Source organism: Rhinolophus sinicus, chromosome X, assembly GCF_036562045.2.
Source record: "Rhinolophus sinicus isolate RSC01 chromosome X, ASM3656204v1, whole genome shotgun sequence".
NCBI classification, from domain to species: Eukaryota; Metazoa; Chordata; class Mammalia; order Chiroptera; family Rhinolophidae; genus Rhinolophus; species Rhinolophus sinicus.
Window position 1 is genome coordinate 29168980 of NC_133768.1, and position 14359 is coordinate 29183338.

Consider the following 14359-nt stretch of genomic DNA (forward strand, 5'->3'; position numbering starts at 1 on the left):
TATAAGGCAAATATATAAATCCATTGAACAAAAAAGGGGTGAAACCAATAAATTTATTCCTCACATTACTGTTAGTATGATGTTAAATTATGGGTACTGTGAACTTTTCATCTGCATAGTTAAAATCTTTTAATATTCAAATAATAGGCAGGTGAAAGTTTCCACAAATGGGGATAGAAAGTATAGGAAAACACTTGTCATCACAATGTCTGTGTTCCTCTGCGGAGATTAAATGGCAGGTGGGCAAGAAATGGAAAAGCAATGCTCATTCAAGTTGTCAGGGGACTGTTGGTGAATACATAGCACTTCTTTTGCCTACATTTGCAGTATCCTAGTCCACTGGAAATCCCCACATTCACAGCTAGTATTATTATTCCATCTTCCATGCTCCTGTACCACTAAAATAGTATTTGTTACTTGGAATTATGTATGCATTAGGGTTAATATATTTTATATTACTGTGTTTTTATATTTGGCTTATTCATGTATGGAATCTACTCTATAGATGGCCCAGAGATATTTATATACCTTAGCAGGAGTGGGGATGGAGGGTAACAAGAGGACACTTATAGCGAGAATGCCAATGAAAGATTCGGTGTTTAGTTTTTAAAATTCCTAATTAGAATTTTTCAGTCCCTAGCAATACTACAGTCTTAAAATTTAGACATCAAAATATTTTGATGTACTGATCCAAATATTTTTTCTTTATTTCTTAGACTTTCATTATCATTGTAATAGCCAAAACTACCTTGAGTTTCTTATGACTTGGAAGAGATCTAGAAGTTTCTAAGTCACTGAAAGTGACTGAATGAAGACCGAGGCAGCCTGTTATGGGGGATACTGGGTTGGCAAATGAAGAGGCCACAGGGTGGCTGGCTGTGAAGTCACAATATGAATGACAAATGCATGAGGACTGGGGAGTGGCTGAGTCAGTAATGAGGGACCTCTTGGTCCTTGATGGGGCTAAGAGGAAAGACATAGGGTCCCCATCTCAGGCCACAGCAGCAGATGCCAACATGGCAACTAGGCTTCAGGTGGCAGCTGTCGTGGGGTGGGGGGTGGGGGACGGATTGCCAAAGAGACTGAGGATCCAGAAAAGTAGTCATAGAGCTTCACGTACATGTACAAGAGTCCTTCGCACCTACTTCAGGTTAGCCCAAATGCTTGGATGATCCATGTCCCAAGAGACCTTACACAATTTGGAGATTCTGCCTTTATAAAATAATGTCAAATTAAAAATACAAGGATGAGATAAATGGCTTCGGAAGTGACTCATGAAAGTGTGGAAACGTGAAGTTAAAGATTTATTTACTTCTTCCCAGATGCCATCTGGTGGTGGGTAGAAGAGGTCTGAAATTTTGATTGTTTATCGCAAAGCTCAGAATTACCATAAAGAGACTATTTAGGTCAGAAGAGACTAAGATGTATGAAGATTAAAGTCTGCACTTTCTCCCTATTCCTCTGTACCCAATCTGGGTAGGAAAATGAGAAAGATTCTATTAGTTAAGGAAAATAGCACACCACTGACTTATTCATGAGTCATTGTACCCCACTAATTTTTGAGTATGTGAGGGCGGGAACCGCATTTAATTCTTCTGGCATCTCTTAACACCCAGGGTCACTGATAGCTCAGAATGGGTCTAATGGTCATTAAATATTTATTAACATTTTATTTCACAGAGCTCTGCTTTTTGAGCTCCTGTGCTAAAAGGAATAAAACTTTAAAATTGGGTCTCAGGACAGCCTCATAGGAATGAGGAAAATTTTGTGCAATATAAAATTAAGGGATAAAAGAAGAAAAAGTGAAACATTTGCATTTCAGGAGGGAAGATATAACCAATGAGAGTCAAGTTGGGGAAAATTAGGGTGGGTACTATGAATGTTATGCATTGCACTTTATCATATTAAACTATGAACTCAAAAATAACTTGACTCATTAAGGCATTAATCCATCATACCTGTATTAGTTTGCTAGGGCTGCCATACCTACATATCACCAACTGGGTGGCTTAAACAACACGAACGTATTTTTTCACAGTTCTGGAGGCTGGAAGTCCAAGATCAAGGTGTTGATAGATTGAGTTTCTTCTGAGGCTTCTCTCCTTGGCTTGCAAATGGCCACCTTCTTTCTTGTTTTCACATGGCCTTTTCTCTGTGGGCATACACCCTTGGCGTCTCTCTGTGTGTCCAAATTTCATTTTCTTATAAGCACCAGTCAGGTTGGATTAGATATAGGGTCTACTGTAACAGCCTTATTTGACCTTAATCACCTTCTAAAGGCTTTAACTCCAAATAGTCACATTCTGAAGTCCTGACGGCTAGGGTTTCTACTGTGTTTCCCTGAAAATAAAACCTCATCAGAAAATAAGCCCTAGCATGATTTTTCAGGTTGACATCCCCTGAACATAAGCCCTAATGCGCCTTTTGGAGCACAAATTAATGTAAGACCCGGTCTTATTTTCGGGGAAACATGGTACATACGACTTTTGGATGGACATAGTTCAGCCCATAACAATGCCATGTATGTTGTATTATAACAAATACTGTGTAATTGGATGTTATATTTTACAATAACTTTTGTATTGCTGTATTTGACATAATATGATTAATGTTTCTTATCATTTGTGTCTCTTATGGACTGAATTGTGTCTCTCCAAAATGCACATGTTGAAGCCCCTACTCTCATAGTGACTATTTGGACATAGAACCATTAAGGATATAATGACTCTCAATGGTGGCATAAAGGTTGAGCCCTAAGCTGATAAGAGGATGCCTTTATTAAAAAAAGAAGAGACAATAGAGATCTCCCTCCCTCCCTTCCTTCCTCCCTCCCTCCTCTTTCTCCTCTCCCTCCTTCTCCTTCCTCTCCTCCTCCTCCTCCTCCTCCTCCGCCTCCTCCTCCTCCTCCTCTTCCTCCTTCTTCTCTTCCTCCTCCTCCTCCTCTCCTGCCTCTGCCTCTGCCTCCCCCTCCACCTCCTCTCCTCTCCTCTCCTCCCCTCCCCTCCCCTTCCCTCTCCTCTTCTGTCCTCTCTTCTCCTCTCCCCATCCCTCCCCTCCCCTGTACTCTCTTAGCACAGAGGAAATGTGTGAGGACACAGCGAGAAGGCGGCCACCTGCAAGCCAGAAGGAGATGTTTCATGAGAAACTGAATTTTCTGGCAGCTTGTTCTCGGACTTTTGGCCTCCAGAACTGTGAGAAAATAAATTTTCTCTTATTTAACCTACCAAGTCTATGGTATTCTGTTACAGTAGTCTGAGCAGATCAATACAGTGCCTATTATCATTTGATATAATTTTATTTGTTTATAGCCAATAATTATTTTTATGATGCAATTACTTTTCATTGAAAACGGAAACTTTTTTTGATTTATAATTTCCATAATATAAAACTAAATAGAATGTAAACACCGTGTACCCTACAGTGAAACTGTAATGTCAGATATTATGTAATATAAAATTACTATAACTTTACTTTCTAATTCCATTGATCGTTAAATAAATTTTTTATTTACCAAAGTGAATTCACTTAGGGTAAAAAACTCACTTCTCTTTATAAGTACGATTCAATTTCATTTGTGATTTTATTTCTTTTATCTTTAAAAACTATACTCTTCTTACTTATGCATGTCCATTATGATATCTTATTTAATGGAAAGCATGAAAATATTTCAAAGGAACAATTTAAGGAGTGGTTCTGGGAGCGTGCACTGTCTGGGATAAAAGAGCATGGCTTTTGAATCAGGTAAATGAAGGCTTAAATTCTAGCTCTTTTGCATTCCTGAGACTTTACACAAGGTACTTAACCTGTTTAAGCCCCAATTTCAGTTTCTATAAAATTGAGGGTTATAATTCTCAAATTTGGTTGATAAAAAAATTAGTAATAATAAAATGTGTATTACATGATACATGGTAGATGATAGTGATGATGATAATGATGATGATTAAGTGTAATAAATTATAACCAATGGCTTTCATATGCTGAAATGTTTCCTTAAATTATTCCAACATGGTAACCATTAGTGACACACTGAAAACTAACTCATGATATCACTATCATTGAAATAGAATATTTTTTAAAAGTCTGTTCTTCTTGTAGACATAAATGTCTTGTTGACATAAAGAATGCCAGAATACCAGTATTCAACTCTGTCTTTATATTTATTAGATAAATGGAAACTTTATTTCAATTGTTATAAATTTAAAATCGAAAGCACATGACTTTTCTTTTCATTTTACCTCTTCCTAGTCTTGGTCCTTGGTTGATTCAGTAAAGTAAATGCTTTAATTCAATAAGACAAAAATTCTAATGCCATTTTTATTTTAGAAAATTAGTTGTGCTTTTGAAATCTGATGGAATATCAGTTGTGAACAATAGAAAGAGGTTTGGATACTTAAGTCAATCTTTATGTTTTGTGCATTATAGAAGTCAGTTTTCTTGTAGCATCATTAAACTCGATGGTACTTGTGATTGTCACGTTGATTCTTACCGCATTATTGTTAGCACGGCTCCCAGTAGTGTTGACATTAACGTGGGAGATTTCTGTTTTGACATTTTGTAGTATGAGGATGCAGGTATGGAAGAATGATTTTGGCATTAAAGCCAGGCCATTCAAATGTATTGCTCTTTTATCAGGAAATATATGACTATCAGGATGTGTTGGTTCTGATAAAATTCTTCAACATTTAGAATGTGGCAGTAAAATCGGGCCGTTACTCCAAGATGCATGCATATGTTTCATCATGGAAATAAATGTACTAAATTCAAAATAATAATAAATCTCATTAGCTTCTCCTTTTAAATTTGGAGACAGTGAGTTTGGCCTTTTGTAAAAATTAGATTATATTTATGTTGTGCAATAAATGAGAAACTCATTTTTGGAGATTAAATTTAGAATTTAATAATTCATTACGTCTAATTTTATTTTGTTCTATTCTGTAAACTTAGAAGAAATATGCACATAGAAAGCCTAGCATGTAAATGTGTAGTAAAATCAATTATGAAAGTCGACACTCTATAAAACTACTGACCAGACATAAAATTTATTGACAAAAACCAATTGTAAATACTGTCTTAAGGACTGATGAAGTTAGGTGTTCAGATAGATTCAAAATAAAAAGAAAGAAAAACGTCTCTTGTAGGGGAGGAAAACTAATTTTTTCTCTACCCTTCTCGGTTCTTGACTGAGACTAAAAGACAGATTAACAGGAAAAAAAAATTTTTAATTACATATATAAGTATGGTAGCCCCATAAAGATATGAGACTCAAAAGGCAGGTAGAAAATTGAGGCTTATATAACATTCTCAGCTAAGGGAAAGGATAGGGGTCTAGGGCTTCAAAGGGGCTCAGGGAAGTCTGATGGGGACAAGAGGAAATGTTTATTTATTTATTTTTTAATTTATTGGGGTGACAATTCTGTATTACATCATCTATAAATCCCATTGTGTGTTCACCACCCAGAGTCAGTTCTCCTTCCATCACCATATATTTGATCCCCCTTACCCTGGAAATGTTTGTTAAACAGTTGGTTGCCCTGCCATGCAGATAAGTCTCTCAGGTAAAAAAGTTATCTCTTAGTAATAGCTCTTTTCCAGGTACAGGCCTCTTTTCTAATGTAAATTTTCTTTATAAATGTTGATTTCCTTTACAAAAGGGTAATTTCTACTCTGTTTCCTGAACTTCTCCTATAGTTTCTCAAAATATCAGTAGGCCAAAGAGGCATATTTTGGGGTGGCATATTCTGCTACTCTTCACTTCATAACAGCATCTGTAAAATGCTGTTAAAGAACAAAATTCAACTGAACTAATTTTAAAGATCTTACTGGCTTTATTCAACACTGCATGAATGTATGAATTGGACAGATTCCAATCTACCAGGTAGAAAGGAGCTATGAAGAGCTATACAAGGCAAGAGGTTTTATAAGCAGACGAGAGCAAGAACAAGGGAGTTGTACTTGGGCAATGAGGGGGAGTGGAATCAGCCACCCCAAAATGTGCCACTTTGGCATGTGGATTGTTTTGAGCTGCAGGCAAGTTGAGACCCTGGAAATTCAAGAAAAGCTTTTTAGGGGCTGGCCCGGTGGCTCAGGTGGTTGGAGCGCCGTGCTCCCAACTCCGAAGGCTGCCGGTTCGATTCCCACATGGGCCAGTGGGCTCTCAACCACAAGGTTGCCAGTTCAATTCCTTGACTCCCGCAAGGGATGGTGGGCAGCGCCCCCTGCAGCTAAGATTGAACATGGCACCTTCAGCTGAGCTGCCGCTGAGCCTCCCAGATGGCTCAGTTGGTTGGAACGTGTCCTCTCAACCACAAGGTTGCCGGTTTGACTCCCACAAGGGATGGTGGGCTGCGCCCACTGCAACTAGCAACAGCAACTGGACCTGGAGCTGAGCTGCGCCCTCCACAACTAAGACTGAAAGGACAACAACTTGCCTTGGAAAAAACAGTCCAGGAAGTACACACTGTTCCCCAATAAAGTCCTGTTCCCCTTCCCCAATAATAAAATCTTTAAAAAAAAAAAAAGTAGAGCTTTTTACTTGTCTGTTAACTGTCTAAAAGAATTTAGACAGGGAGCCTGTCCCAGAAGGAGAGCTACAACCAGAGATAGCTTTTTATATCAGAAACTTATCTGCATGGTAGGGCAAGCATGTGCTTACCAAACATTTGTTCTCATCTCCCTGTGAAACCATTTTTCTTTCCTTTGAAGCATCAGTCCCTTACCCCCTTCTCCTTCGCTCAAGATGGCAAGTAAGCCTCAATTACTGACTTTCTGGGAGTCTCACATCTTTGTGGGGCTCGTGCAGATACATAATTAAATTCGTTTTTCTCCTATTAATCTGTCTTATGTCAATTTGATTATTAGACCAGCCAATGAACCTAAAAAGGAAGAAGGGGAGTTCTCCCCACCTCTTCCCCACCCCCACAACACGAAAAACAGATTGGTTATTGCAAAGTCAAATTCCTTTAGGGGATGGCAAGTGTCTAACTGGCAGATTGCCTAACTAATACTGATCTGCCGATTCTGATTGAACAATTTAAGATTCCATTTCGGGGTGAGCCAAAACTTGAATTAGGTCTTGGTTTAGTGATATGGGGCTTAGCATTTCGGGCCTGTTGTTTTGTCTTTACCAATGCAAAAATGCAGTCTTTCACTAACTTTTTACTGAGGGCTTACTCTCTGCTGGACACTATGGAACACTCAAATGAATATCATGTGTTCTCCGTCCTCAAGTAGCTCTCAATTTAATTGTTCCCTGATAGTTTCCCTTAGGCTTTCAGTAGTATTTTATAGAAGTGATCATATCTTCCTGCGGTCCTGTTTTGGCTTTGAATGCAAGGAAGTATTCCAGTTTCTTCATGTCTCTGAGCTATCTTTGTTCCACTCTCTAGGTTTTCATCTTAATGGGGCATCATCTCACTGAGTTCTTACATAGGCTTTAGGTTGGCTACTTGTCCAAGGGGTGGTGTGCTATTAAAATTAGATTTTATTTAAACCTATAGTAATTCCAGTATAATGAAGGTTCATAGGAATATGCATATACAGACGGGAAATATGTGAAAATCAAAGAGAAGGGATAATGTTTCACTTCCAAACAAAGAAACTATGTATACAGCATGATTTCTTCTACCAGCTTCAACTGGCCCAGGGCCATGTCAAAACTAGTTACTCTTGAACTGTGTTCACTCTTTCTACCCCCACCAGGGTTCCCTCCATTACTTCTCTCTTCTCAGAGTCATCGGTGCTGTCTTCAAGGTTTGAGCTTTCAGAATCATCTTCAGGCTCCTTTCTGCTTTTTCTTTATCCCACTTCTCGACTGCAAACTGCTGAGGGTGTTCCAGAGTGGAGTCCTAGATGTGGCAGTCTTCTCTGCTAAATGCTTATGGCGAGTGGGGCGGGGGTCTATGCTCACTAAATGAGTTAGACCTAAACACCCAAAACCCCACTAGGAAACACTCCTGCCAAAACTGTATTAAATATCTATAAAGTGGTTCTGGTGGTGATAGACATGCGCATGAAAAATTTAGATGAAAATATTTCAAAAAATTTGACAGTGAAAAAATTATAAAGTCTTATATGTGATAAGTTATATACATATAACTGTGTATATACATGTTTTTAAATGAATAAAATAACATATATAGATATTTGCTGCTTCAGCTATACCTCTACAAGTTTATATAATCAAAGAGGCCACAATTTTTGGGTATCCTTTTTGGAAAAATAAGTAATGGATTATGTTACATTGAAGTCATATATATATATATATATATATATATATATATATATATATATATGCATACGTGGTGATAGGCATTCAATGAACATTGGGTGACTAATCCATTTATTAGATGTTTTATTGTATTCAAACTTTTTCCAGATATTTTCAAATTTTGTAATATTATAACAACAATAAAATGGTTAATGCCTTGACAATAGGGGCCAAGTCATGTAACTGTCTATATTCCATTAACCTATAAGTATAGATTTGGATGGGTAATAGGCATTTAGTAAGTTCTTTCTCATTAATTGGTTCCCTAGAGGAAACATCATATAAAACATTTCATTGTTAAGGGAAATTTTAAAAACTAATTACATAAATTTTAAAATCAAAATTCAATAGACAAACTATATGACACTGCAATAATTTAATTGAAATTGAAATGCAACGATATACAGATCATATTATAGTATAATAATGTGGATTTTGTTTTTGTTTTAGTGCTCAAGGAGCACATATGCCTCATGTGTTTCCAGAATTTCTGTTTGACCTGGAAGATTATAAGAAGTGGATTAAAATCACAGTAAGGGAATGTCATTTCTAGGAATAACTGTGCAGTTATTTAATTTACTGGTTTTTTGGTCTTTGCTTGAAGATTTCATTTTAGAATCCTTGTTTTTTTATTTATGAAATAACTTAAGGCTTATGCCTCTCTGGATAACCTATACACACACACACACACACACACACACACACACACACACACACACACGGTGCCAAAAAATGTATACACATTTTAAGAGAGGAAAACTGTATTATAATTGTAATACTCAATATGTACTGATAACAAAAGATGAATACAAGCCACGTTTGACTTCTGCAGTTACAAGAGGTGCTCAAAGTGGTTACCATCAGTGTCCGGACACTTCTGTTTATGGCAAACTACTGCTTGAGCAACATTGACCAAAGTGTCCACTTGTATGCATTTTTTTTGGCACCCCTGGTATATATTCGTATTTGTCTAAAAATCTCTGTGAAGACTAGGCAGAAATGATTACATGGTTTTCTTAAACATATAAGTAATTGCTTCTTTTAGGGAATTTAAAAATGAAGAATGGTTTGTGGTTATGTAAATTTTTACTTAGATTTTTAGAATATATGTCTTCCAAAGAAAATATTGGTTTAATTTCCCCACCACTTTGCCACTTCCCCTCTTCTGTTTTAAGGGAGAATAGGGAGTAATTAAGCAAGATATGCATAGGTTTTTTTCAAATTATACATTTCCTTTTGTGGAAACCTGTTGTTTTAAGATGCATGCCAGCTTTGAGGCAACTCTGCTTTAGTTGTGGTACTGTTAACTACAGTCACCACATGACATTCGTAGGAGATCAGAGACCTGTTCTTTGGCACTCTGCTTGCTGAGTTCCTGTGGCTTAATGCAAAGGGTGCAGCTCTTTTCAGGATTCAGAGTACAGAATAGCTTTGCATCTCATTCTGCCACTAATGCCACAAAGTGAGCTGGTAGGTGCATTGAATGAATAAATATTATGACCACAATAAAGGGCTATGAGTTCCAGAAAGTTACCTGTGTTGATAGATTCTATGTCTAGCACATGGGGGATTAGAGATCTTGATGAATAATACAAAGGACATGCATACGTTTTATAAAAAGAAAAATACTTATATGCTAACAAAGTAGCTAAAACTTTGCACTTACATTTACCTTGCAATTTAATTAATGTTGTTATATTTTATTTCTTAAAGTCTTCCCCTAATACCTTGCCGGTGTGTTCCTCCATACCTGAGGAAAAGCATTGCATTGTTACAGATAAGAGGATGTTTGAAGCCTGTAGTAAACGGGTATGGACAGATGTATTCCTTCAGATATACAAGGTAACATTTCCAGTCTTGTTCATTGCTGGGTTTTTTGGGTTGATTTACATGAAGAGTATATTAGTTAAGGTATAAGTAACGTTGCTGTAAAAGATTTAAAAATACAGTGGCTCAAATAAGAGAGAATTTTTATTCTTCTTTCTCATGGAACTGCGGAGAAGTAAGTGGTTTAGAGGTAGTGGGGTGTCAGTTCCATCCTTGATGCTACGCTTTCATCTCTGGGTCAGTTTCTCAGAACAAGGAAGAACAAATAAGTAGTACAGGACAAGTAAATACCTTTTAAGGGTGTTGCCTGAAAAATGCACCATTTCCCTTTCACATTCCATTGAGCAAAATTTAGTCATATGATCCCACCTAGTTTTAAGAGAAGTTGAGAGTTGCCATCTCTAAAATTGGTAGCTACAGGCGTTTTCCGATACTAAAAGATTAAAGAATGGATGTTGGTGAAAATTATGGTCTCCACCTCTAATGCATGGAACCGAGTTCAAGCTCATATTGCTGAACAGTGAATAAGTTGAGTGTCATGGTGTTGGACCAGGGAAAGCGACTTTGTTCAGAAATTCAGGAAGCTGAGAAGATGGTGGACAAGCATCCTAAAGAACCTTGAGAAAGTACAGAATTCAGGCTTCTTTTATGTCCAAGGAAGGGGCAAATGGGAGGAGCAAGAGGTGATTGTAGACATCTGGGGGCCAGTAGGGGGCTGGGGGAGATTGTGAAACTTATTTGTCCTTAATCTATTGACTCTAGTTGATGTAAGTCCAGTTCTGAGGTTCCTGTAAATCTTTGATAAACAGTCTTTTTTTTTTTTTGTACATCTGTTATCTTCTTGGGAGAGGCACCTTTTAGCACTGTTTTTGTAAAACTCAAGCTGCAAGCAGAATTTTCTAATGATTAGCGTGTCTATGTGGAGACTAAGTAGCAGCTATTAACCTCAAGGCTGTGGGAACAAAGCAGGCTTGAACAAGATAAAGTCAGAGAGGCCGAGCATTTCACTGTTACAGACATAGTAGTCTCTTGTAAGGTTATTCTGGAGAGAGATTCACTAGGAGTCATATAATTGTAGGCAAGACCAGGTGTTGATGAGATTCTCCAGTTGACTTCATGCCAAGTTGCATGTGGTAAATTAGCATAACAAATTGTACCTTCACAGGCGATATCTTTAATGCTTAAACAAGTACTGGTGTCAGTTCTGGAATTAATTTCTTAGGTTCCAAGTGTGTCACTATAGATCTTGTTCACTACCAGTGGAGGCTTTTGCTCTGTCTTCACAAGTTGCAACCACAGACAGGGTGAGCTATAGGACAGGGAGTTAAAATGAGGAAGAAATAACTTTAAATAGTGGCAGCAATTACCGTGTTTCCCCGAAAATAAGACCTAGCCGGACAATCAGCTCTAATGCGTCTTTTGGAGCAAAAATTAATACAAGACCCGGCCTTATATTATATTATATTGTATTATATTATATAAGACCCAGTCTTATATAAGGCCGGGTATTATATTATATATTGTATATATTGTGTATATTATATTATGTTATATTATATGAAGACCCAGTCTTACATTATAGTAAAATAAGACCGGGTTTTATATTAATTTTTACTCCAAAAGACGCATTAGAGCTGATTGTCCGACTAGGTCTTATTTTCGGGGAAACATGGTAGTCACTCCAAGGAAAGGGCAAATTACAAGCCAAATAGTGAGTAGTATATGTAAGACATTGTCAGAAAAGCCTTTTTATGTATTATCTTATTCAGTCTCCACAGCTAGTAATCCCCAGTTTAGAGTTGAGGAAACTGAGGTTCATAGCCATACACCTGCTTTCTTCCAAGATCATCTGATTTTGGCCATATAAACATCATCAGATGTAGGAAAGGTTTATTTCTTGTTGTTCTCGGCTGGGGCCCCTGAGCCCAGGGCATTCTTGCTGCCCTCTGGCAATCTAAAGCCTCCACTGCAACTAGCTACCCAGGCCTACCTTCTGGAGAGTTCCTTCTGCTACATGATTCCCACTTACTTGTCCTCTGCTTCTCTTCCCCCTCAACCTGGCCTGTCTTTCTTGCTGAGTATCAAGAGGAGAAATCCTGTTTTTGTCTTGGTTAATTATTTATAACTCTTAGCCCAACTTAGGATTTGGAAGACATTTTCCTCTTTTGTAAGTTGCGGATGCAACTTGATATAGTCTGTCTCCTCAAGAAATTTCTGAATTGCAAGGAAGTATCACAAATGGTATGACAAGGTAAGCCTAAAGAACTAAGGAGGAGTGCACACAGAGAGAAACCTAACTTTCTTGTGCCTCAGGGAAGGTATCTAGGAAGATCAGTTTAAATTGAGCCCTGAGAAATGGTAGGAGTTTGCCAGGTGAGGTTGGGCATAGTTTAGAGAGAGAGTAAAGTTTATGTGAAGGAGGTGGTAGATGAGTTTTATTAGTGGAGGGGAATAGCATTTTTCAAGACAAAGGGAATTCAGTGTGGAGATGCCTGAGGTTAGATGGAACATGGTACATGTTGGGAAGTAAACACAGTGTGGCTGTGGGTAAAAGGAGTGAACTGTAGTCCCAGTGAGAAATTACGTAGATCATAGTTGACTTTATAAGCCAAACCAAGGAATCTGGACTTTATGAATTTTAGCACAATGTCATGACAGAGCTATTTTGAAGGGTTTTAAACATAAAGTTGGCATCATCAGCTTTGCAGTCCAGAGAAATCACTGTGGTACAGTGTGGAAACTGGGAATGTATTTCAGTGTCTGGTGATGGGAATGTTGGTGGAAGCGGGAAAGATGAGAAAGGGGCAGCTTTCATAAATATTAGGAGTGGAACTCAGTAGGACTTGGTGGATAACTGTGTCTTTTTTTTTTTTTTAGAAGATGGGGTTAAAGCGATAGAGAGGTCAAGGATGACAGTGGATTTCTAGCCTGGGTTTCTGAGTAGAATTTGATCCTAGTCACTGAAATAGAAGAGAAGGGATAATAGCAGGATTCTGTTGGAGGTGAAGGGTGGGACAAAGCAAGAGAGCATGATAAATTAATTTTGGTCCTGCTGTATTATGGTGCCCTATGTGTTTACCCTGTGGGTATGTCCTTTAGTCAGGAAAGAGATCTGGGTGGCAGCACAAATTTCAGACTCTTCACTGATTCGGTGATAAACTCACAGGAATGAATAAGATTGCCCAGTTAGATCATCTGCAGAGCTGTGCTTCTCCATGTATTGTGTTTAAAGCATGGGTAGCTCTAGGTGCTCTATCAAATCAGAAGTGGATTGGCAAATCCACTTGAAAAAGCAAGCAGTGTTGTTGAGACGAGTTCACAAGTTAGAAATAAAAGAGTATGATTTTCACACAAGTCCCTTTAGGTTCTTACTGTCAAATTCTTAGGAGCCATTCATGTACTCTGAGACTGCCTCTGTCAGTTCTTCCTGGCTAATAGTTTAGATAATAGGATATAGCTTGTCTCACTCAATTTAATTTTGTGTCATTTAGTTATTGCTTGTTAAATTTACATGATTAATAGTTGCTTTTTTTTCTTGCATTATATTCCCAATTCACAAAAATTTTCACAAAAATACCTAAAAAGTAGGTCATTGAAGTATAAGAGGTGAAAAACAGTAACAGAAACACTCAAACTCAGAATGGTGTTCTAAACATAAATTATAAATAGGAATCTCATGTGGATATAAAGTATGAATCTGTATGTACCAAAAGAAGTGAATGTGATATTTTTACAGAAGAATCTGGAAAATGATCAAAAATAAAAACCTGAATAATAATTTTAATTAATCTGTTTTTTAATTTGTTCCCAGTATACTGTCTATCATTACAGTGGTTTTTTGAATAGTGGCACAATTCTGTCAAATATTTTGATGTTTTGAAACAAAGAGCAGTGATCTTTAAGGTTAAACATATTTTCCCTGAACCAGTTCAAAATCCCTATACAATAAAATTGGAGTATTTGTTGCTAACAACAGGTAAGACATTGGTTCTACTGAGGCATTATTCAGAATTGCATAACTCTATAGAAAACAAAAATAGCACAAGGGATCATATTTCTGAGGAATATTTAAAATTGAGTCAATTAAATATGATTGGAGAGAAGCAGAATTGGTGAAATTCTTTTATTAAATAGCTTTGTACTATGTCCCATAATATCAGTGGCATCAGTGTGGAAACACAATTATTCTCGCAGGTAATAGCAAATATTGCATGTTTTGTTGGCTATAACCATTGATAGGGAACATATGAGCAGCTCTTTGCGTAT

General features: G+C 37.4%; 1 protein-coding gene across 1 annotated transcript in view; it reads left to right on the forward strand.

Moving 5' to 3' along the window:
* The window catches only part of CFAP47 (cilia and flagella associated protein 47), a 374794-nt gene that overhangs the window by 148047 nt on the left and 212388 nt on the right, over positions 1–14359 (forward strand). The window contains exons 31-32 of the mRNA XM_074323826.1: positions 8717–8798; positions 9980–10108. Coding sequence (XP_074179927.1) covers positions 8717–8798; positions 9980–10108 — 211 coding nt within the window. The remainder of the gene's footprint in view (positions 1–8716; positions 8799–9979; positions 10109–14359) is intronic.